Here is a 26,179-nt window from a genome sequence, read left to right on the forward strand (position 1 = left end):
AACATTCTGTCAAAATTTTTATTTTCATTGGATGGACGAGACCCAAACCCAAGTTTATATGTGAAAAAATGGTTACACTTCGTAATTCCGAAGGTTCGTTATTCCGAAGGTTCGATAATCCGAAAACAAAATAAGGTTCGTTAGTCCGAAAACGAAATAAGGTTCGTTAATCATTACGTTTTCAGACTAACGAACCTTCGGAATTGCGAACCTCCTTAGACTTCCTGAAACTGTTTATTTCATAATAACGAATATGAATTCATTTTGATGGATTGTGTGACAAGAAATGTGAGGTTTTGGCATAAAGTACTGTATGCATGTAAGTTTCACAAGTATTGATGAATTGGATTTATAATCACGAGCTTCCACTCAGCTATGATTAATTATTTGGGACCATTTATACTAATTGGTGAGTGATACAATATTCATCTTTCTGTTGCAGTGTTTTGTTTTGTACTATATTGTCATCTGTTCGAATAAATTGCCTGTTTAAAGGTGTAATTTTTATTCTATGTTAAAAAGCGAAACTGAACCATTCTCATTAATCAGAATGTAAAATAAGTGGCTACAGATTGAACAACCAATGGCTGTCTATAATTTACTATACGAATACTATGTTCCCTTTCTTGCTCAGATAGACTTGGTAAGTCTAAGATAAAAGGTGATTAAAGATAACGACACATATCATGAATCGTGGTTCCGTGTATATAATTTGTGTCTGACTTTCAAATATTATAGGTCTATGCTATCTGACAAAAAGCATTATTTAATTCTGGTCCACAACAGGAGGAAAGATCTTATCATCATGGCAACTTCAACTGTGTTACACCCCTTGCTCCTTGTCATCATCACTTCCTCATTGCAATCTGTGCATGGAATTGTACGGAATTCTCCGACAGTGTTCACTGAGAAACCCCTTCATGGATGTGACTATGACATGGTTAAGAAGGAGGTTTCCTGCAACTATAAACAACTGGATGACGTTCCCCAAAACTTTCCTCGGGACACCAAGTACCTTGACTTGTCTTATAACCAAATCACCATTCTTTTGAACTCTTCGTTCAATGTATACCCTCTTATCAGTCACTTGATTATTGTTCAAAACGATGTGAGATCTATTGATTCTGCTGCTTTATACCCTTTGAAGTTCTTAAGATATCTGGATCTCTCCAAAAACTTCCGTCTTTTGCTTCCGGTAACGGACATCTTCCTGGTGTCTTCAAAACTTTCCCATCTCGACCTGATAGGATCAAACCTAACATCATTCCCAAATAACATGCTGAAGTCGACTACACATCTACGTCTTCTACGTCTAACAGCAAATTATTTATCTTTTATCAATGTTAGTTCTTGTTCTAAAGTAGATGCCGTTTATCTGTCCAATAATCGAATACAACGCCTTACAGCAGAGGATTTCATCTTTCCTTGCCAAACTGACTCTCTCAGTCTAGTAGGTAACCCGATACAATTTGTAGAATCTACTGTCATTGCATCACTTAAAGTCCATTCATTGAGGTTAGGTGGATATCCTTTAAGTAACGAAGTATTATCAAACATCATCCTCGGAATCTCAATGTCCAAAAACATCAAAGAACTCGGTATCTTCGGAGGCTCAATCGGTACCTTTCCAAAGTATTTATTTGATTCACTGTGCAACTATTCCCTTTCTGTATTGACCTTCAAAGAGAATCACTTGAAGAACCTCCATCCTTTTGTCTTTTCGAATTTGACAACACTCAAACAGTTGATTATCATTGATAATTATGTCTCAATTGACAATATTCAACCAAATTTTTTTGATGGTATGCACGCATTGGAAGTGTTGAACATGAGCAACAATGGTATATTACAAATAAATCCCAGCAACCAGAATTGGACTTTGAATGTAACTCACATTAACCTACGAAAAAATGCGTTGAGAACATTATTCGTGTCTGCATTTCATGGTTTAAGAAACTTAATATTATTGGATCTTCGCGAAAACAATCTTGTTGAACTTACACTTACTGCCTTTTCAAGGCTAAGATCATTATACTTGAACAACATCGAAAACCCATACGGTGTATTGCGTCCGGGTGAATCGTTTCTAACTCTAAAATCTCTTGTAGATCTGAGATTGCGTCACGGTTACATTAATGGTGCTATTCTATTTAACACGGAAGAAAAAGTTTCTCTGTTTGATGGTTTATCCAATCTTCGCTTTCTAGACTTAAGCGAGAATCAACCGTTGGGTATCGTTCTACCGCATGATGTATTCAGGCAACTATCTGCTTTACAGGAGCTAACTTTAGATGATTGCCATATCAGGCATATTAATCCTCTTTTGTTCTTGGGATTAAGATCACTTCAGAAGTTGAGTTTGAAAGAAAATAGAATTACCCAATTATCATATGAGTTCATGTTTTTGTTTCATTTAACCGATATTAACTTAAACGGAAACGTTATTTCGTATTTGGGACCATCGACGTTCTCAACTAATAAGAAGCTTTCAATTATTTCATTGGCTCACAACCAATTAACGAACCTTGATCAGCGTACTATCAAACCGATCATTTTCTCCATCGTATCACTTGACCTATCAAACAATCCAATTATTTGTGATTGTGATCTAAACTGGCTTGTTGGTTTGTTGAACAAGAACCTGCACTTAGCACAGGAAGATAATACGCACTGTTCACAGGCATCTCTTAAGCCTTTTCGTCTAAAACCTCTGACCGATTTTGATCCGAATGACATCTGTACTAATATCAATGTCTTTTCCCTGTTGGCTCCGCTGTCAGTCTGTTGTTTGTTATTCATCATCCTAGTTGTATTTCGCAACCGATGGCATTTGAAATACAAGATCTTTCTCCTGAAACTAGCTGTCTTTGGATACAAAGAGATAAGAGACGCCCGGGATCACAACGATTTCGAGTATGACATCAACATCATGTTTTATGACGACGACGAAGAATGGATTCGCGAACATCTTCGACCTGCTCTCGAAGAAAACCTTCCACAGTTCCAGAGGAACGTCTTTGGTGACGAAGGCCTTGTCCTTGGTATGCATTACTTAGATGCTGTGGATCACGCGGTGACCCATAGTTACAAGACCATCATCGTACTCAGTAGAGCAGCTGTGAGAGACCACTGGTTCATTCTTAAGTTTCGTACGGCCATGGATCACGTGAGTGATACTCTGACTGAATTTGTACTGGTGATATTCCTTGAAGACATCCCAGATGATGAAGTGCCTTTCTTGGTGAGGTTGTATCTAAGTGATGGCAGGCCTTACATCAACTGGACAGATGATGTAAGAGGACATGAATATTTCTGGAATGAGTTGTCAAAGAGGCTGACCATTAATCTAAGGACAAATGATATGATCCCAAACGAGTAGCATTCAGATTTAAAATCACATTTATGACTTTTATACATCACTCACACTACGGAAATAGGTCCAACTTTACACATCTACCAATGTCACACTGGAAACACCTTTAAAGGCGCCCCAATTTCTGAAAGGTGCACATTCGCAATTCTGGGAGGTATACTGTAGGTGCAGAATTACACCTTCAACGGTTCTCCGACTGTGATATTGATTTCATAAGTACCAAAGTTGCGAAGTTGAAGCTCCTTTTTGTTAGAGTGTTGAATTTTCCAGATCGCATTCTAATGAGTATAAAAGAGGAGTATGATCATAAATATTACACTTACAACGATTGATGATTTTGATAATAATTATATAGTTTCATTGTAAAGAAATGCACGTTAAAGAAAGGCAATCATTTATGGTTTTAAATAAAACGACTATTATGCGCCAGAGAGCATGTAGGCAGCATGGCGCCCACAGCTGGGGTAATAATGCGCAGTTGATTATGTAATAAATTGCGCAATATAAATGTATTGTTATTATCATTATTAGATGTACTATTGGAATACGATTTACTACACCTAAAAGAAAATCAGATTATAACCATCATTTAGGCTACCTGCATGGTCTGGAAAGTAGACTATAATATTTATATATATTTGTCGCTATTTGGACTAATGTGCTTCTTGTTGCCATTCGTTGCCATTTACAAAATGATTTAGAATTAGGTATTATATTTTTAACAATTTTTTTTACATAAAGACGAAATCTATGAAATAAATAATAAATTTAACTGAGTTTGATATATTGAAATTAATAAAGATAAAAGTATTTGAGTGGCGTTAGTGCCATTGGGGTGCGTAGGGAGGGATGGGTAATCTGGCCCCTGTGACTTTTTTTTTCAAATAGTGAAAACAAAACAACGTCAAAACCCTTCGTTTGACTACAAGCAAATATCAAAAGGATAATACGAAAATACATTTATTCTTAATATTTTTATCGATTGGGTTCATACAAATAAAAGTGATATGCATATATTAACGCTTTTTCTCCAAGAAATGTATCAATCCATCATTATCATAATCTAAAGTACGAGGAAAACCATAGACCTACACAAAGAGTACATGCTTTCATAGGTTTCTGTACTTTTCTGATTTCGTATGTGGTGTAGATCAGCAGAAAGATTATTTTAGATACTGCATTTGGTATGTGAAGGTTTGTTTTGATCATAATTATAGAAACTATATTCCCTAATTGAATTTCAGGGGTGCATTCTGTGTCTGATTCGAATGTAAGAGGTTAAAGGTATTTTCTTATATTTTTAAGACTTTGCATGTATATTTATAGTTTTATACATTTCATGACGTAAAAATCGGAAGTGTCCAAATTGAAAATACACTACTTTTCAGACTGTAAGAGGGAACCTTCGTCATTTTCTTAAATAGATTTTTTTTTTATCTCTTCATAACTTCCCAACGGTGTCAACGTTATCACAATTACCATTGTGAACTACTTTGAATTAAGAAAGATAAAAAGTACAGTTATATATTAGAACATAACACTAAAAGGGATTTTGATAAAGATCAGACCCCATATTAGATCAAGTTCTTTTGGAGATTAACATCATTAAATAAATTTATATCTGTATAATTTTGGATTGGCCTATAAAATTATGATTCATGTTTAAGGGAATGAATACGAGTTGGAAGATGTGAAATGAAACAAGATTACTCTTCTAAAATACCAGATCCCATAATGTACAGATACAAAACCATCGAAAACAATTATATTGGCAGTATAATTCGAATAGTGATATGCAGAAACGTTAGTATTATGAAATATGCTTTTCTTCAACGTTCGCTCGAATCACCACAATTATTTAGATTATGAACTTTAGCATGGGATCACAGTTTATCATATAGCTACTCCCTTGTTCTAAAAATGAAAAAATAATAACCAGTTACCATCACCACACACATATTTGGTTTGTTTTTCCCATCAATGATTAAAATGTTAGTTATATATGGTATATCATTATATCATTATTACATCTTGAGGTCATACGAGTGATGTTTTGCATATTTTGATAAATGTTTGAAAAGTATGAGTTATGAAATGTAGAACATAATGTAATTTCAAACCGTTCAATCAAATTCTCTCTGAACGGCTTGTGTCATCATATCGGGTTGTTGCATCTGGTCGGGCGTATACCTGAACATTCGAGAAAAAGCTATGTGGGCTACCGGCCGAAATTCCCGAAACCGGCCAGTTTACCCGAGTTTTTGATAATTTTGCTATAATTTACACACTAGACAATCGGGTAAACTGGACCCAACCTTTCGGAAATTTAGGGTGCCATTTTCTCGAATGGTTGCATGGTCGGGTCTCGCGATTGCCCGCCGACCCGACGCGATAACCCGATGTGATGCAAAGATCAGCTCTGAACAGATAGAGCTTGCCATCTTGCAGTAATTTTAAACCAATTAATTCTCGCTGTTAGACTTAATGAAAGGGCAGCAGGAACCAATCATCTCTTTGCCCCTTGCTAGTTCATTTGGATCACGTTTTCCCTGAAGAGCTTCGAGGAACCCATCGGTCTTGAAGTACACCTCCAACTTCTGGATCTTGAGCTCTTCGTTCACAGTCGCGATGGTGAAGCCATAGAGCTCGATGACTTCTCCGGAACCCTTCCGTTCCTCGTAGGTCCCAGTGAAGTTTCCCCAGTGCCTCCACGTGAAGGCCACCCTCGGTGGACCAGAGAACACCTCCAGAACTTCCCAGGGGAAGCCCTTCTCAAAGGCTCCTCTGAAGATCTTGTGGGATGTCTCGAAGGTGTGCTCCGATGCGTTGTAGAGTTCTTTCGAGACGTCCGCAAGCAACCAGTTGTACGTTCCTTTGACTGCGGCGGTGAAACCATTTTTATCCTTCCCACCGTTCATGCTGACACTGGAAGAAATACAAATATACTCGGTATAATAAAGTTTCGAAAAATTAGTGTTTGAGATGCCAGGGCAGAGCAAAAGATAATTTCACAAAGTTCGCATACACCTCGAGGGAGTCCACACAAAAAGTACAAATTTTTTCAAAATATGAAATCTTCAGAAATGTTAGAGTTCCGTCCATCAATGGATTTTGTTGTAAAAAAAGGCTATATTAGATTTATCATCTGATTAGATATCACGATGGTGTGTTTCTATAAATGTGAGGGTTTTTTCCTTCTGAAAACCTAAATTTTGGCAAATCTCTGTAAATCTTCAAGTAAAATTATTATGTGGTCATCAAACAAGCATGATTTACTTTCTTTATAAAATCTGATCAATGCAACAACAGACCTCCTAAATATATAATTCTGAAAAATCAATTTCAAACGACATTTAGCAAAAATAATATTTTGACTGAAGTTGAAAAAGTAATGTTTAGTATAACATTTTTTGGTATCACAATAATGAAAGAGCCTATCCATCTATTACTATTAAATGCATTCAAATGTGGGTTTGGTTTAAAAAAATAGCGGGACATTTTTGGGAAACGCTTTTTTTAATGTCATTCTTGGGTTATATTTTTGTTAATTTTTGCTCATCATACCTAAAAAGTAGCATTATGCCCAGCCGCTTTGTCAACAGTCATATTTGGTTAAAATAAAAAAAATCACACTCCAAATGAAATCTGGAGAATTCCTGGAGAGGAAACGTTTGTATATTACATATCAATATTTGGTAAAATATATATAAATATTTGGTTGAGACAAACAAAAAATTATCAGATTTTTTTACGATGAGGTACACATCAACCTTACAAAATGAAGAAGGGCCTCTATTGCGTTTCATGCTTATCGGATGTTTTATTCGACAAAGTCTGTTTACATCATACCATAAAAATACACTTCTAAGCCAATCAAGGAATTAAAGTTGTTGGATAACACAGGGAAGTGGGAGTTCTGGATGACATGTATTCGTAAACGTCTTACAGCATGAGCATGATGGGTGGTATGAACGCACTTCCCAGAAGAAGAATGTTCGCACGTTTTTTAAGCCCGTCACTATCGGTGCGTTTATGCGCCATTTTATTGATTTGATTTGATTTATTGTTCACATTCCACAAAAACATACATCTTGAACATAATTATGAGAAGATGATGACAAAGAATACATAGTTGTAGTGTTTTACAAGGAAATACAATATCGTGAAATATGAGGAACCTATTAAAAAGCAAAGCTTGTAGACATATAGGTTCCCATCCTGTCTGCCTTTATGGACATTTTATGGACGAGTTTGCAGAATCACAATTGCGTTTAGTCAAAATCGTGGTTTAAATCACAAACATGAAACACGGAAAAGTGGGTTTTTTTTCAACCGATCGGCAGCTCAAAGTTGATTTTTGTTTGTTTCTTTGGTGTTTGGTGGGGTGGTCGTGACATTCAATACTTACCTTTATTTCTAAATGTGTAATAATCTTATAAGCCCTATATTTAAATAGTGCGAGCGCGAGCAATTTTTGGTAAAGTTTCTTGTATTTTGTCCTGAAATAGAACATTCTTGGCAATTTTTGTGATAGATGCGTATGTATGTCTGTCCTGATCGAAAACTGTTACGAACCTTTTTGCAGTTGCCCATTAAGACGATTAAATTATGCGACATTCCGACTTAAAAAATGGACATTCTAAGAAAAAATTATTTTGTTGATATTATATAAGCACATTTTGAATAAAGAAAATGCTGCTTATCTCAATAAACATGCGTGCGCGTGTATTAGAGTTAGACAGAATCTGGGCATTTTTGTATACATTTTTTTGCATTAAAATGAAATAAATTTGATATTCCGATGTGAAAAGGGTCGATTAAAGCACTATGCACTGTATAGGAAAATTGTGAAGTGGATGTCGAACGCACTTAATAAAATGATGCGAAGTGCGAGCTGGATCTTTTATTACTTTTACCTATACAGTGCATATCAAAAACTAGTTTACACTTATAAAAAAAATCCTGTAAAATTATACATTTGTAAAATCCTGAAGATTATTCCACATTGTAATATTGGTACAGATCCATTTAAGCAAATGACGATATAACTGCCGAAAAATATTTCGGCTTGAGTGAGCACCACTTACGTTTGAATAGTTAGTGAAAACTGATTTGCGCAGAAATTTGAAATTGTTATGCGAATAAAAGTAGACCTTAATCATGAAGAACACGTGGAATTTAGCTAGTAAAATTGATTTTAAGATATCTTTTACCTGTTTTGATTGTTTCTTTGCCCCAAAACACTTCGAAGAGTGCATTGCGCCCCACCCCACTCCCCCACACACGGGGCCCTGATCTGTCACTATGGCCGGGATCTCACCTGATCTGTCACTATGGCCGGGATCTCAGACCCCTTTCATAAACCCCATTAAAATGAATTAGGCGGCTAATAGCAGCATAATTGGGTCGTAAAATTGGAGGAGGACAAGAGTTATCCGCATTACTCTGATGCTGCTATTATCCGCATAATAGCAGCATCGGGACAAGATTTTGAGTTTATGAACGCATTTCCAAATTATGCGGATAATTGCCATGGTGCGGTCACAAGGTCACCCTTTTCCAACACAACCGCATCGGAGGGGGCGTGTCCAGTTGTCATGGCGATTATCCGCCTTTTTCAGGACGGGTGCTCGTAAAAATAATGCGGCTTATTTTCGGAGTTTATGAACGCAATTTTTATTGAATTATCCGCATTACTCTTAGGCGGCTAATTGGAGGATAGGTTTATGAAAAGGGTGTCACTCACTCATAGACCCAACCTCCTCGGTCATACACCCCAGCCAATGTTCGCTAGGGCTATTCCTGGCCCAAGTATTCCTCATCGCCCCTCTGGAGATTTTTTTACTTAGACTGCTCCCGATGGGTAATTATGATCCAGACACAAATTTTCTAGCAGGGCTCCGACCTTTGCAGGCCCTGGTCGAAACATGGCTCAATATGCTCCTTTTCCCACTTAAAAGGAAACCAAAACCCAAGAAGAGAAGCAACCTTATTGAAAAGAGTAAAATGAGAGGAACAATTCAAAGCAAGTTTCATCAAAATCGCTTATGAAATAAGCAAGTTATGGACGATTAAAACGTCTTGCTGTACGTTCTATGTGGATCCTCAAATTGGCAAACGTGCTTCAAAATGGCTGATTTTGTGGACAACTCTCCATTTGTTTTGTACACATATTTTTTAAAGATTACCCCCTTTATTCTACATATTTCACATTATCTCCTCCTGACCTTGACACATGAGGTGTGGATTATATTTTCCTATGACATATGTTGTGCTCAGAAGGAGGCAAGATGCAATTTGAAAGATAATGAGGAAACTCTGAAAATTTGTGTACAAAACAAATGGAGAGTTGTCCACAAAATCAGCCATTTTGAAGCACGTTTGCCAATTTGAGGATGCCCATAGAAAGTACAGAGTTTTGAAACTCCCATAACTTGCATATTTCATAACCTATTTTGATGAAACTTTTTTTTAATTGTTCCTCTCATTTTACTCTTTCAAATAAGATTGCTTCTCTACTTGGTTTTTGGTTTCCTTTAATATCCCATTCAGCTAAAGAAGCGCAAAGGTTCTGTCAGGAGGTCCCTCTCTGAGATGATCTGTTGACCATCGGCCTTTTAACATTGCACCACCCTTTTCCATGGCATGCCAACCTCATACTGCCTTGTCCTGGATAACACTCTGTAGGTCTCATCTTAATTGATGCAGGTGTCAACTTAAGTTGTCTGTCTTGGCTGGCCATTCAGCAGCGGGGTCGATATTCCTGCAGGACTTAGTTTAAGAGGTAAAGAAATCCTGCCTACATAAAGGCATCGGTTGAGTACTAGATCTGATAAGCCGTTGTTCTTAGGATACTGTCTGGAAAATAGCTACAAGAGAAGGCTTCGTGCTCTTCATAGTGCAATACAGCCTTCTTCGTAGAAAGTTAAGCCTTTCTGCACAGAGGAAGGCAAATCACACTTTACACCTTTCCCATCCTTCATCAGCACCACATTTCAACAAAGATCGCATTCCTGCTGGAGAAGCCTCTGTCCAATATTTGAGACAACCTTCATACAGATGTTCTTCCTAAACTTGCGATCCCAAAACTGGTAGTGTATCTTTCTTGTTTCATCTTAACTATGACCAAGGCCTTTAATCACCTTACTGACCGGGCTTACTGATGGAGTAATCAATCAAAGAAAAAACCTTTATTGACTCAGTAGACAAGCTAAAAGATATCATCCACCTGATGGAGCCAAGTAGTGCACTGACTAGCTAATATAGTTTGGGCATTTTTCATTATTGATTTGATTTGATTTGACTTTATTTTACATATTTCACAAGTACAAACAAAATTTGAAAACAATATCAGAAAACTCATGAGAATACAAATCAGACAAGGCATAACAATGAATTCAAATTAAAGAGAATAGCGATTTGGAATTAAAGACAAATAAAAGGAGTGAAATATGAGGGAACCTGCATAAAAAAGCAAGGCTTGTTAAGTCTGCAGGATCCAGAAAAAATTCGGTCTTAATGAGGAGAGGACAGGTAAGAAATTGATTATAACAAAGTAATGCCAAAATGTGACGATTGTGTAAGGAATACAAAAAAGTAATAAAATAAGTAAGTAAAAAAGAGTCCGCCTACCTATCACTATTATTTATTACTCATTACTCAGCCAGAGCATATTAACAAAGTACATGAATACAAAAGTTTACAAAGGGAAATTATAAGAATTGATAAGCATCGCTTTCAATTTACGTTTGAATATATTAAGTGAGGTACTCTGTACCATATCATGGGGAAGATCGTTCCAAAACCTGGGCCCTTCAAATGCGATTGTTCTTTGAGCAAGGAGAGTGCGAGTACGCGGAAGGTGATAGGAGTCACTTAGCCGGGTGGGATATGTGTGGATTAGGTTGTTCCTTTGAAACATAGAAACAAATGTATCAGGCAATTCACCTCTTGAAAGCTGAAACATAAATATACCAACTTGAAATGCATATATATCAGAAATTTTGAGTACTTTATTTTGGAAAAATAATGAGTCTCGCTTGTATGGGAATAAAAACCAACTTGATTAACCACTCTAATTGCTCGTTTTTGTATCGTGAATATTTTATCAATTAAGGTTGTATTGCAATTACCCCAGGCCAATATTCCATAATTCATATGGGATAGAACAAGTGTAGAATATAATGTTTTTAAAATATGATCAGGAAAAAAATATTTTAGTTTATTCAAAATGCCAGTGTTACGAGAAGATAACTTACATATATAATCAATTTGACATTTCCATGATAATTCATGATCAATGTAAAGACCGAGAAATTTGGTGGAATTAACTTGTTGCAAATTAACATTGTTTATAATTACATGGTCCGGCAAAGAATTCAAAGAGTTACTGAAAAGCATAAAATTTGTTTTGTTTACATTGAGTGACAACTTATTTGCTTGAATCCATGTCTGAACAAACCGCAATTCCCTATTCAAAATGGTAAGTAGTAAATTAGGGTTACGGTGTGACAAAAAAAGGTTCGAGTCATCCGCGAAAAGAATAAATGATAGGTCATTTGATGAATTATTAAAATCATTAATATACAACAAGAAAAGCAGTGGGCCTAGGAGTGATCCTTGCGGTACACCGCAAGAAATAGTTTTCATTTGAGATTTATGGCCTTCTATTGAAACAAATTGTTTTCTGTTAGTTAGGTAACTCGTGAACCATTCCAAGGCCTTTCCACGCACACCATAATGTGATAACTTGTAAAGCAAAATATCATGATTAATCGTGTCAAAGGCCTTGGAAAGGTCCAGGAATACACCAACTGTGTGCAGAGAATTATCAATAGCATTTGCCACTTTGTGAATAAAAGAAAGTAAGGCGTGTACAGTGGAATGTTTTTTTCTAAAACCGAATTGGGAATCGCATAATATATGATTATCAGATAAGAAATTTATCAAACGAGAATATATTAATCTTTCAAGAATTTTAGACAGGGAAGTAAGGAGTGAAATTGGACGATAGTTGCTGACAATCCGTTTATCGCCTTTTTTAAACACTGGAACAACCTTGGCTACTTTCATATTTTGAGGAACCAGACCAGTTACCAAAGATTGGTTGAATATAAAAGTCAAGGGAGTTAAAATTTCATTATTGACACGTTTTATGACACAATTCGTAAGTTCGTCGCATCCAGGACTTTTTTTAGGTTTTAAATTATTTACAATATTTTTAATTTCAAATTCAGTGATCGGAGTAAGGAAAATGGTTTTAGGGTTGGGATTTTTTAGAAAGTATTGGAATCTTTTGTCAGGTTCAGGAATATTATGGCAAAGAGTCGCACCAATATCGACAAAATAGTTGTAAAACACGTCAGCCATATCTGCAGGATTTACAACCGTTACATTATTATTTATAATTTCTTTAGTAAACTCCTTCGATTTCTTTGTTTGTAAAACATTATTTATCACCTTCCATGTACTCGATGCATAATTTTTATACTTATTAAATTGATTAGCAAAATACTGTTTTTTAGCTAAACGTAACAGGGATGTAAGAACGTTCCGATAACGAATATATTTTCGTTTTAAATGACTATTTTCAGGATTCTTTTTGTATTTACAATATAAATTGTTTTTACGATTTATTGACTTCAGGAGCGATTTAGAAACCCACGGAAGTCTGGGTATTTTTTTATAATTAGATCGGGAAAATTTTCTTAGTGGTATAGTTTCTTGATTAATCGACATAAATATGTCCATAAACTTGTCAAAACAAACATTAACGTCGTGAATATTGTATATTTCACTCCAGTCAACCAATGCCAGTCTCTCCCGAAATCTAATAATATTGTCATCCGATAAGTCACGAAATGTATGTTTAATATTGTTTTCTTTAGAGACTCTATCAAATACAATTTCAACAAATATTGGGAAATGGTCAGATATATCCGATACCAAGATGCCAGATGATATATGGGAAAAATCGTTAACAAAAATATTATCAATTAAGGTTGACGACGTATCTGTAATCCGTGTGGGTTTTGTTACTAATGGAATGAAAAAGTTGGATAACATCATATCTATAAATTCTTGATTACAGGGGTATTACGATCTAACAAGTTCAAATTAAAATCTCCCATTATAAAAACCTTTTTATTATTCAAAACATGCATTGACAAAAGACTTTGAGCACGATGTAAAAAATCATGGACACTACCTTTAGGGGGTCTGTATATTTCTCCAACAACTATTTGTTTTTTATCAGGTAATTCTATTTGGATAAATATGCATTCAATAACCTCAGACATCACATAAAGCTCGGTAAGTTCATTGACTTTCAAGTTATTTGATACATAAAACCCAACCCCGCCTCCTCTTTTGTGTTCCCGATTGTTTGTATAAAAAGTAAAGCCGTCAATGGTTACGAAGGATCGTTGTTGGTCATTCAACCACGTTTTATTGGTAAGGTAGTCCAGTCATTTTAACTTTTCACTTGGAACACATTGCAACAGAATTTATTCCAATGCAGAACATTTCTTTGAGGTCCATGGAAGACCATACTAAAAGTCCCAGAAAATCCGATTAGGGGAAAGTGTTCTAATTTGCATAAACATAATGGTTAATAATATTGATCGCTCATATACGTTTACTAAACATAGTATACACTAGCGTCGTCTGCTACCTAAACGGTTTAGGTAGCAGACGACGCTAGTGTATACTATATGTACTCAGACCCGATTACAAATCATATCATTTCGGCCTTGATATATACTATAAACATTGACTTCCTCAAACTATCGCTAATTCATAATTATCAGTAAGCAAAGATTCATACTACAAGAACATTGTTACTATTAACATGAAATGCATAAATTCGATTCTGTTTAGACTGTATTAATTGTTTAACATGAAAGGGTCTAGGCACGGAAACTTTCATATTCTAGTCACGTGATATTGTACACCAAAATGATGACATTTTCTGCTTGCTCGATCTCAGAGTTCAAGAGAAAAAAAAGATGTTGCTATTAGACCTGCCACATCCTATTATACTACTATTTAACTATATACCGAAGTCATACCTTTTCCGTATTTTGCCAATTTATGGGAAATCTGTCAATTTGGAGCCCCTAAAAGAGGGAAGGGGCCGATGCGCCGTATTTTGCCAATTATTGGAAAATCTGTGAATTTGGAGTCCCTGAAGAGGGAAGGGTCGATGCGCTGATAGACTAAACCTACTCATCTTTATGTTTCAAATAATAAAAGTGACAACCATATCGTAGAAATGCCTTTTGCCTGAATAGGGGGGGTCAAAAACTGCGAATTTGTTTTAAGAAAGAGGAAAAATAAGCAAAAAAAGGGTGGAGAGACTTCGGGAACCCCTAAGAGGGGGGGGGGGGGTAGGCTTTGCTGAGCCAGCACTCCTTTATTGTAGCTGATAGAGGTAAATCTCCAAGTGGTTACGAGACAATGAAAGAGGTTTGCTATAGAGCAGAAACAACGTTCTGCCCCAATAGGGGCTGCAAATTGGCAGATTTTCCCCGTAAATTATAAATAAAATAAGGAGGGGAACTGATAGGCAAAAGGGTGGGGAGACTTAGGGAACCCCTGAGGGGGTAGGCTTTGCTGAGCCAGCACTTCTTTATATGTAGCTGATAAAAGATTTTCTTTTTTTATCTCTAACCGGTTACGAAATAATGAAAGTGGTTTGCTATATATATATATATATACATATATATATATATATATATATATATATATATATATATATATATATATATATATATATAATATATATATATATATATATAGAAAAAATTGCATCAATGAGGGCTCCGAATTGATAGATTTTTCCATAAATAGGCAAAATATGGAAAAGGGATGGGTGACTTCGGCAAACCCCTGAGAGGTTGGGTTTGCTGTGCCAGCACTTCTTTGTATGTAGTGTAACTGATGGAGTAAAATCTAATTTTGTCATCTCCATTTGGTTCCAAAGAATAAAAATGGTCTACTGCAAAGGGGGAAACGCCTTTTACCTCAATCGGGCTCCAAAATTTTACAAGAAATGGCAAAATATGCAAAATTGGTGGGGTGATTTCAACAGCCCCCTAAAGGATGTAGGCTTTGATGTGCCAGCACTTCTTTATACGTAGCACATAGAAGAAAGGCTACTCTTTTGTTTCCAAGTGGTTTTAAAACAATAAAAGTGGCTTACACTGTAGCAGAAACATCTTTTTGCCTCAAAGAGGGCTCCGGATTTTTAGATTGGCAAAATATGGAAAAGGGGTGATTGACTTTAGCAAACCCCGTATAGGGGATAGACTTTGCTGTGCCAGCACTTCTTTAATAGCTGATGGAAGAAAAACTATTTTTTCACCCCCAAATGCTTACAAAACAATTAAATCGGTTTACTGCAAAGGGGAAACGCCTATTGCCTCAATGGGGCTAAAAATTGTGCGAATTTTCTAAGAAATGAGCAAAATACAAAAAAGGGGTTGATGACTTCAGAAGACCCCTAAAAGGGTAGGATTTGCTGTGCCATCACTTCTTTATATGTAACTGATAGAGAAAAGCCTGTTCTTTGCATCCAAGTGATTTCAAGACAATAAAAGTGTTTTTCATTGTAGCAAAACACCGCTTTGTCACATTGGGGGCTCCAAAAAGCACGATATTTTTAATAGTTGAGCTACGGATAAGGGGGGTAACTTTGACAAGCTATTGCGGGACTATGCTGTGATGTTCTTGAACGTAATTGCATGCAGCATGCAAAGCAATGCATCCTCTAACTTTTTCTAAGAGATTTCATTGACATAAAAGTTACTTTAATATGTAGAATTAACCTTTGTATCGCTATACGTCATTGTATTTACGCGTGTTCGTCACACCAACAAAGGCAAGGCAAGACCGATTTAATATATTGTTCTATCTTCAAAGGCATGTCAGCGATCGTGTTGTAGTCGATATAAAGAATGACTGGGACACGCAATATCGCATAATGTATTTGCCCTTAATCTAAGCAAGTTAAGATATTAATACTGTTATGAAGCATATCAATTTTCTCGTTGATATATCCCCTTTCTTGTCGAATGCTGATATTTAACATTAGTTGTTGATGCAAATGATAAAACAGAAAGATTTCAACGCACATGCAATTTTTTGACCGAAAACATGGAAATTTTGACATAATTTCTCACATTTTTCGAAAAATATGAACCGGACTGTCCCGGAAACGATTGCAATCGATTTATGATATCTTAATCATAGTGAATTGCGTATTCATTTCAAGATTTTTCCATCATCTGTACAAAAAATATTAAGGATAAGGCATATCAATTAATTTTGGCAGCCATCTTGGATTTATACAAATTAGATGCCTTTCCCCTATTCGGAAAGTTTGGGACTTTTAGTATGTTGTACTAGGGACCTCACAGAAATGCACTGTGATAAAAAAAAAATTATGTTGCAATTTGTTTCAAGTTTGGGCAAAATTTGGGCTAAAATGACTGGGCTAAGGGGGGTCTGTTGAAAGTCCGAAGAAACAATTCAGGGTTGCAGTCGATAGGAGTCATTGTTGCTGACATGATGATGCCATACCTGAACTGACTGCGTGAACTGACTTGAGCTTACTATTGGTTCATTGCTAGTGGACTCATGACTTGGTATAATGCCCAAATCAGAGTTATGAGAGATGTTTTCAGTGTTCCCGTAAAAGGAGATGAATAGATTGGCTCTATACAATGCATTTTCAGTGGTCGAGTAAAAAGAGATGAATGCATGGGCTCTATAGAATCGCCTTTTGCTCTTTGTCATAGCAGATACAAAGTTTTATACTATCTCTGCTTACATGACCTATATACGCTGTAAAAACATGATGTGCTAATTTAGCACTTACAGTGCTTGTATAGTGACTGCACTACGAGTGCCGATTTTCTAGTTTAAATTTGAACTAGAAAATCAGCACTCGTAGTGCAGTCACTATACAAGCACTGTAAGTGCTAAATTAGCACTTCATTTTTTTATAGTGTAGCTGGTAAAACAAATTGCATTTGACGTTGAAATATTGAAACGTGATTTTTTTTTATTCTCAAATGAAGACAGTCGGTTATTTCAAGTATTTTCCTTCAGCATACAATTCTCACCATGTTTCAACAATTCCTGTCTATGCAGTGCATCTGTAATATTATAGCTGCAGTGATATGCAAATAATCAAGCATTTGAAACTATTTTACTGCAAATTTGGCACTGTTATAGTTTACTTCAGGAGGATTAAAGGATTGTTTTGTCACAGTCAAACCATTACTTTAAGAAGAGGATACACATCCCACCCCTTCCCATACACTTTAGGTTACTCTAAGATATCTTAAGGGGTAATTATGTTATTGCATCATCACAGTGATATATGTAAAAACCATACGACCTTCAAAATAGTCATTCCAGAGACATAAGCTGGAAATGATTCAGATGATTAATATGCCTGATCATGCACATACATGTAGCGAGAACAACTCAGATATCCTACTTTTTGCACTTAATTTTGATATTTCAATTACTGCCTCATTCAAATTGAAGTCTCAATATTGTTCATTATCCCAATCCTTCCACCTTGTCCGAATAGAAAAAGGAAAATAACTGATAAGTTATCTGTGTGTATTTAGCTACGGTACTGTAATGCTTTTTCTATGTTGGCCACCTTCTTCATCTATATTTTGACATCAAAGCATAGTCGTATCCTCAAAATAACTACAGATTTTGACTCTCTGCCCCTAAAACCATTATATTCCATGTTTTGAAAATTCTAGGTACATAAGTAAACGAAATAGTGCATATTCTAAGGCGGCAATCTTGGAAAATGGCCGCTATTTGTATATTTTGAGAGCAAAACCTGATCGCAAAATTCCTTATATACCCTCAGATTGGGATTCCCCCCCCGAAACCTTCATATACCAAGATTTGTTCTTGGAAAATGGCCGCTATTTGTATATTTCGACATTAAAAAGCATGGTGATATCCCCAAATAAACCTTAGATTTAGACTCTCTACCCCCTAAAACCAGTATATTCTATGTTTTGAAAATTCTAGGTACCCTATACAGGAAATAAACAATATATAATATAATGCATGTTATATGGCGGCCATCTTGGAAAATGGCCGCTATTTGTCTATTTCGACATCGAAGCATGGTTACATCCCCAAAATAACTTCAGATTTGGATTCTCTGCCCACTAAAACCTTTACATTCCGAGTTTTTTTTAACTTCTTGGTATGCTAAAGTGAGTAAACAAAAAATCCAAGATGGCTGCCGGCGGCCATTTTGGATTTTCGCACATATCTCAAATTGCTCAATGCCGACAGAGCTCCAGCATGTAGATTCTTAAAAAAGAAGGTCTTACCAGTCAAAATCAGTTTAAAAAACTATGACATTCCAATGCAACCTTACCCCTCTTGGCTGCCAGACTATTATAACAAACTATACTGCTCTACGAACTTGAAAATTACGGAGTTCGTGGGAAGGCCTTGGAGTGGTTCAGAAACTACCTCGTAAATCGTAAACAAGTCGTAAGCATAAATGAACAAAATTCTTCTCTACAAAATGTTAACTGGGGTGTTCCCCAAGGCAGCCTCCTGGGACCTCTTTTATAATCTATATAAATGACATCCAGAACTCCTCTGAAATATTATCATATGTCCTTTTTGCAGATGATTCAAATGTACTCTACTCTCATCCTAACCCCGATATTTTAATTAATGTACTGAACACTGAACTGGATAAATTGGTACAATGGATTAGGGCTAACAAATTGTCAATTAATGTACAAAAAACGAAATGCATGCTTTTTAGCAATTCTTTAGAACAATTGCCATTTAATATCAAATTGGACAATACAGACATTGAAGCTGTTACTACAACCAAATTTTAGGCCTCATAATAGACAACAAATTATCTTGGAAAACACATATTGACTCTATATGTCGTACAATTTCACGCAATATTGGTGGTATCAACAAAGTTAAGTTTTTTCTTCCAACTTCCTCCCTAAAAATGCTTTATTCAACATTAATTTTACCATATTTAAATTATGGAGCAATTGTTTGGGGAAACACACACTCAACCTACCTAGATAGAATATTGCTTTTACAAAAGAAGGCGTTGCGTGTTATTTTCAACTTGTCCTGGAGATCTCACACAGATGAGTTTTTAAACAATAACATTCTAAAAATAAAAACACTGTACCAATATAATTTAGGTCAATTCATGTATCAATTAAACAATAATATGTTACCACCCATATTTAATTCTTCATTTAACAAAAACAAAACCCTTCACAAATATCCCACACGTCAATCCGATGAATTCCATTTACCACTACCCCGGACCATCCTTGCAAAATCAATTTTTACTTTTGAAGGCCCTAGACTCTGGGGAACTATTAATAGTAACATCAAAGAATCTCCAAGCCTTAATTCTTTCAAATATAAGTTCAAAAAATTTCTCCAAGATAACCATTAAATTTAACTCTTCATCACTCAAACTCTTGTATTTGTTTAATCAAATGTGTTTATCATGTCACGTACACTTTTACATCTCTTTCGTTTCCCTGTTGATCGGCGAGGTATGTCTGTGAGTGCTGGGGCTGGATTCTGGAGACCTTTAATCTCTCTTTTTCTTATTTCCTTTTCTATTTTAATTTTCCCTATTTCCTTTTGATTTAACTGGTTCATGCTCAAGTTGTTATTTTAATTTTTATATTTCATTTCATTTCATATCATTTATTGGTTTTTGCAACTTTTTTCATAACAAAATTCTGGACACGAAAATACATATCTGAGACTTGACTTCAAAATAATGAACAATAGTTTTGTATATAAATCCTCAAATATATCTTACATAAATGAAAATAATTAAGTGGTATTTCCTGTTACAATAAGTAGAATAGTTGCAAGGGTCGTCACAAAAGCAAAGCTTGAAAACGTAACAACCCTGTAAAATAGCCAAAACAATTAATGTCTACTGTCATTAAACGTGCAGGTGCAAGAGGGACTGGGAGGGGGGGGGGGGCAAGGGAGATGCTTGGTCCTTCGCATGGAATTTTAGAATATTACACGTTTTGTTGTTTGATTTTTAATTTATACATGTTCTAGATAAAATTCAATGTATAATTAAAATAATGATAACAATGGTAATGATTTTCTTTTTTTTCAATTTGTTAGGTATTGGTTTAATTGCAATTCTTTTATAGTTCGTTTAAAGGTATAAAATGATCTTGTCAGCTTGAGTGAATCTGGCAATGCATTCCAAATATCAGGTCCATGATGTCTTAGTGTTTTATGTGCAAATAGTGTCCTGGGATTGTTTAAGTGAATATTATTGCATGTTCTTGTTGGATATGAGTGTAAATTGTTATTATATGAAAATAAATCCGTGAATACTGGAGGAAGCATGTCGTAATTATATCTATACATAAACAGTGCTATTTGTAAAGTATTAATATCATTCATCTTAAATATTTTCAGACGATAAAAAGAGGATCTGTATGTGAAAGACAGGCAGAATTTGAACAAATTCTAACCGCTTTCTTTTGCAATAAAAGTATATGATTAAGCCTTGTCTTGCAACTATTCTCCCAAATGAGGTTACAGTAGTGAATATATGGTAAAATCAATGTATTATATATCATAACAAGAGATTTCTCTGGTAAGATTTTTTTTAGTCTACATAGTATTCCAATTCCTTTAGCTACAGAGGAAGACACGTTGCTTATGTGTGGAGTCCATGATAAATGCTTGTCTATTGTGATACCAAGGAATTTTACGTATTCTTTTTTATCTAAAGGCACATTATCAATTTTAATATCTTGTGTAAAATTTTCATTTCTGTGAGATGATTGAAAATGCATAATATGAGTTTTACTTATGTTAAAATATTAATTCTGGTAAGTCCTTGTGAGATAACAAAATATTAGTATCATCGGAGAATAAGATGAAAGAAAGAATGGAAGATGAATTTACTATATCATTAATGTATACTAAAAATAACAAAGGTCCCAGAATAGAACCCTGCGGGACGCCGCAATTGATAAACGATACAGGAGATTTAACATCATTGATAAAAACGAATTGTTGCCTATTGGAAAGATAACTCTTAATCCATGACCAAGCAATGCCCCTTATCCCGTAATTATACAACTTATGAAGTAAAATACCATGGTCATGCTATGGTATCAAAAGCTTTACTTAGGTCCACAAATAAAGCAACGGTGTGATTTTTTTTTTGAAAGTGAGTTTACAACTTTATCCAGCAATTTGGTTATTGCGAAATCGGTCGAGAATTTTTTTCTGAATCCAAACTGGGCTGGTGTAATAATCTTATTAAATGACAAAAAGGAATCCAATTTTTTGTAAACAATTCTTTCTAATATTTTGATATGCATGGTAAGAGGGAAATAGGCCGATAATTTGTAACTTGAGTAGGATCATCTTTTTTATAAATCGGGATTACTTTGGCTATTTTCATTAGATCAGGAAAGCATCCAGTGGAGAGTGATAAGTTAAAAATATGTTCCAATGGAGAAACAATACATGTTACAATTTGCTGTAACAGTTTTGTACTAATACCATCATAGCCTGTGGACTTCTTTGGTGTTAAAGCTTGTACTATTTCAATTATTTCATGTCGGTCTGTGGGAGTAAAAAACATTGTATTTTGATTTGGCTGGGAAAGATATTCTTTAAAATTCGTATTGTCACCAACTATCTTGGAAGCTAAATTGGGACCGATGTTTGTAAAGAAACGGTTGAATGATTGTGCGATTTCAGCCGGTTGGGATATTTCTTCATTGTCTATCTTAAGACTGTCGCTGTTGCTATGTGGTTTGCTTTTGCTAATCAATTTGTTTATAACTTTCCACGTGGCATTTAAATTTCCTTCTGCATCTTTTAATTCCTTAGAATAATAATCTTTTTTTGATGAGCGGATTACACTGTTAAGAGTATTACGATATTTTTCATACTTCTTGAAACTTTGTTCAGACGGTTTAGAAATATACGATTTATAAAGTTTATTGCGTTTTTTAATTGAACGTATAATTCCTTGAGTGATCCATGGGTTTCTTTTATCATTTTTGCGTTGTTTTCTTTGAACAAGTGGTATATTTTTTATTATAGTAATGAGTTAGTTTATCAATAAAGTGTTTGTAAGCTCTATTAACATCATGTTGAACCATAGTTTCATGCCATTCTTCTCTTTCTAAGTCTTCAATTAAAGCCGAAATAGTAAATTTTCTTTTCTATATTTTCTTTTATTCGGCTTTTTATTATCATTAAGCTATTATCACTATTATCATTATGCTAAACAACTGCAATATATAGGAGGCTGCGCTCTACAAGCTCCGCTTTTTAGCAGCCTCCTCCATTCCAACCTGATATGTAATAATCTTGAATATAATTTTTTGTACAGGAATATTTGAAATATGTTTAGTTATTTATATATGTCAACATGTACAAAAGAAACTGTAATTGTTGAAAATGGAAATAAACGAAATGAAATGAAAAACTATAAAAAATCCGCTTTATTTATGACGGTTTATAAAAAAATCGATTTAATTGTTAAAGGACGAGTCCACCCCAACAAAAAAGTTGATTTTAATGAAAAGAGAAATATTCAACAAGCATAACACTGAACATTTTTATCAAAATCGGATGTAAAATAAGAAAGTTATGACATTTTAAAATCTCGCTTAATTTCACATGACAGTCATATGCACATCCTGGTCGGTATGCAAACGAGGAGACTGATGCTATATGGTTCAGTCAACTTGGCCCTTATTGTCAAGTCTGTAAAATATGAAATATTGTTTAATTTAAACAATGAAATGCAAAAGAAATAGTGAGTGAGGGACATCATCGACTGTCTCATTTGCATGTCACTGGGTTGTGCATATCACTGTTTTGTGAAAAATAAGCGAAAATCTAAAATTTCATAACTTACTTATTTTACGTCCGATTTTGATGAAGTTTTCAGCGTTTTGCCAGTTTGATTTTTCTCAAATCAACATTTTCTTCGGTGCACTTGACATTAGCGTACCTACGAGTCCTGACGAGTCACAACCCATGCAAGGGACGTATCCCTGCCCCCCTGACGAGCCACAAGTGGCCCGCTCCTTTGAACTTGAAGACCTTTTTTTTTTGCTTGTCAAATTTTTTTCTGGTACGAAAGGTATCAATTTTTTTACTGGTACGAAATACTTTGTGTTTGAAGACCCTTTTTTTGGCTTGTCAAATGTTTTGGCGGACGAATTTGCCCCCCCCCCTTTGGAAAATCCTAGGTACGTCACTGGGACTTGACCTTTAAAATATATTAACCCATGCATCCTATTCATAGCTACAAAAATTCTTAAAATGTCCAGTTTTCAGGCCTCAATATCAACAAATTTCACGCTCTTACATATTAGGCTGATTAGATTAATGAATAAGATAAAAGCATTTTCAGGAATTCCTAATATCTATATTGTCCCTTATTCAGAATGGAATATTGACAAGTTTAATCTCGCTTAGGAAGAGGAATATGAAGATATCATCATTTTCATATGATGGCAAGTTGTCCTTAGAATGCCCAGGTCCTAGGTCAAAATAATAAAATCAAGTGGAACGCCTCTGGCTGTCTCGCCTGCATTACGTGATTCGATATAGCAGCAGTGCTGACTTTGAAAACAGCTATTGAATAATTATTCACCAAAGAAAACACTAAGATATACTTTTATGCTTTTATATTTTATATGAAATATATATACCATCTATACATGGGGCGGATCCAGGATTTTTCGAAAGGGGGGGGCACATTTTCCCTAAGGAAAAATTTGACAAGCCCTCCCCCCCAAAAAAAAGGTCTTAACTTTCGAAAGGGGGGCACACTTCTGTTTTAACTGCATTTTTACATTCCAAATTTTAATTTTGCCTCTCAAGGGGGAGGGGGGTACGGGCCGGCTGTGCCCTTGGATCTGCCAGTGATTTATACTCACTTATATTCTCGAGGGTCAATTGTCATCCAGTCTTTCTTATCACCGAGGTGTGTCATCTCCATCTCCCATTTCTTCACGAGATTCTCCACAATATATTCCAGAGATCCAACCAAATGGTTCTTGGTTTTACCTTGGAAGAAGGTCAGATCGGCCAGACGATAGTCAGGCTTTCCTTCCCGCCAACTCGTTCCTTCCGGGTAGGAATCGATCCCACGCTCCGGTCTTACAAAACCGTACTTTTCTTGCAGTTTTGCCAAATTCTCGTCTACTTTTTCTACCTTATTTGACGGGGCCATGACGTTGATTTAAGAGTAATTGTGGACTTTGATTTAAAATAAGGAGAGATGATTGGTAAAATAATTTCGTCGTTTTGGCTAGACACCTCTCGTCGATCACGGGCGTAGATTCAATCAGCGATGCTATTGTACATGCAGGCACGGAATTATACCCACGGAGTTATGATAACTTATGCGTTATCTCTTCTTGTGCACTTTAAATAGGCATGTTATTATTTAAGCCAAAGGCTTTAGTACCCCTTTCATGGTACACTGACTTCTAAATGCTTTGCGTACAGTACAGGTCAAAAGTTTGAGGCCATCCTCACATTTGAAAGAAATCTTACAACAAACTGCATTTACATTCAATTTCAATTTATTGACCATCAAAATATTTACAATGATACAAACAAACTAATACAAATTATAAAAAGTTCAAATTACGTAATGGTCAAGACCCCTAAGAAGCAAAACTGCTTATAGCCAGGGCCCTACAAATACACAAATATAAGCGGTAAATAAAGGTTATAAAATAAACACACACACACACCCAAGCATCATCACGCAATGGAAAAACACAGAAGATATAATAGAATAGAAGATAAGACAAGGTGAAAAACACAATTACAGGGGTGATTGGAGTTGTTTAGATAATTGAACAAAAATGAATTTGATAGTGACTTAAATCGCGGGAGTGTTGTGCTGTTTTTAATGTCATAAGCCCCAATATATCTGATCGAATTACGAATAAAATTAATTTAAGAAAAAGGAATACGTAAGTTGTTTTGATGTCTGGTAGAGTAATTATTAATTTGAGAGTTTGTTTGAAACATTTGCGAGAAATTTTCTGGAAGGGTGCCTTTGCGAAATTTAAATACAAAAAAATCCACGTATTTAAACGAAATTAACTCAAATAAAGGTAACAATTTGTGTTTAACAAAAAGTGGCGCACTTGAACTCATATAATGAGAATTTGTTAATAAACGAATAGCTTTCTTTTGTAAAATAACAATTTAGATATGATTTAAAGGTGTTACCCCCAAATTATATTACAATAGTTAAGATGGGGAAATAATATAGAATAATAAATATCAAGTAATACGCTGAGGGGCAAAAAATACTTAAGTCTGTACAGAACTCCAATAAAGTTTATAACTTTGTTACAAACATGCTGATCAATGTGTTTTTTCCATTCCAAGTTGATAGTGACACCTAAAAATCCAATACAATTTTTCTTTTCAATAGCAATGCCATCAATTTTTAACATATTCAACATTACTTACAATTCTTTTTCTTTTAATGTGAAATGACATAGTTTGTTTTGAAAGATAAAGTTGTAGTTTATTACATTTGAACCAGTAATTTAAGTTACATAGTTCAAATTTACTGTAGAAATCAATTTAGGTAAATTAGAGTGAGAACATAAAACAGCAGTGTCGTCTGCAAACAAGGAGAACTTAAACATTTTCCATGAAAAAAAATGATATCATTTACATATGAATTAAACAAAAGCGGCCCAAAACTGAACC

The 26,179-nt window shown here is 35.2% G+C and overlaps 2 protein-coding genes across 2 annotated transcripts; one reads left to right on the top strand and one right to left on the bottom strand.

The window, feature by feature from the left end:
* The first annotated feature begins 789 nt into the window (after nt 1–789).
* Nucleotides 790–4,717, top strand: LOC121412889 (toll-like receptor 4). The gene has a single exon (XM_041605655.1). It carries the CDS (start codon nt 806–808, stop codon nt 3,377–3,379), a length of 2,574 nt encoding a protein of 857 aa, XP_041461589.1. The 5' UTR covers nt 790–805; the 3' UTR covers nt 3,380–4,717.
* A 327-nt stretch (nt 4,718–5,044) lies between these two features.
* On the bottom strand, nt 5,045–24,851 carry LOC121412899 (pathogen-related protein-like). Its single transcript, XM_041605664.1, has 2 exons — nt 24,376–24,851; nt 5,045–6,298 (listed from the first exon to the last, which is right to left on the bottom strand). The coding sequence occupies exons 1-2, from the start codon at nt 24,669–24,671 to the stop codon at nt 5,836–5,838; spliced, it is 759 nt and encodes a 252-aa protein (XP_041461598.1). The 5' UTR covers nt 24,672–24,851; the 3' UTR covers nt 5,045–5,835.
* Between the last annotated feature and the right edge of the window lie 1,328 nt (nt 24,852–26,179).

This window comes from Lytechinus variegatus, chromosome 1, assembly GCF_018143015.1.
Source record: "Lytechinus variegatus isolate NC3 chromosome 1, Lvar_3.0, whole genome shotgun sequence".
Lineage (NCBI taxonomy): Eukaryota > Metazoa > Echinodermata > Echinoidea > Temnopleuroida > Toxopneustidae > Lytechinus > Lytechinus variegatus.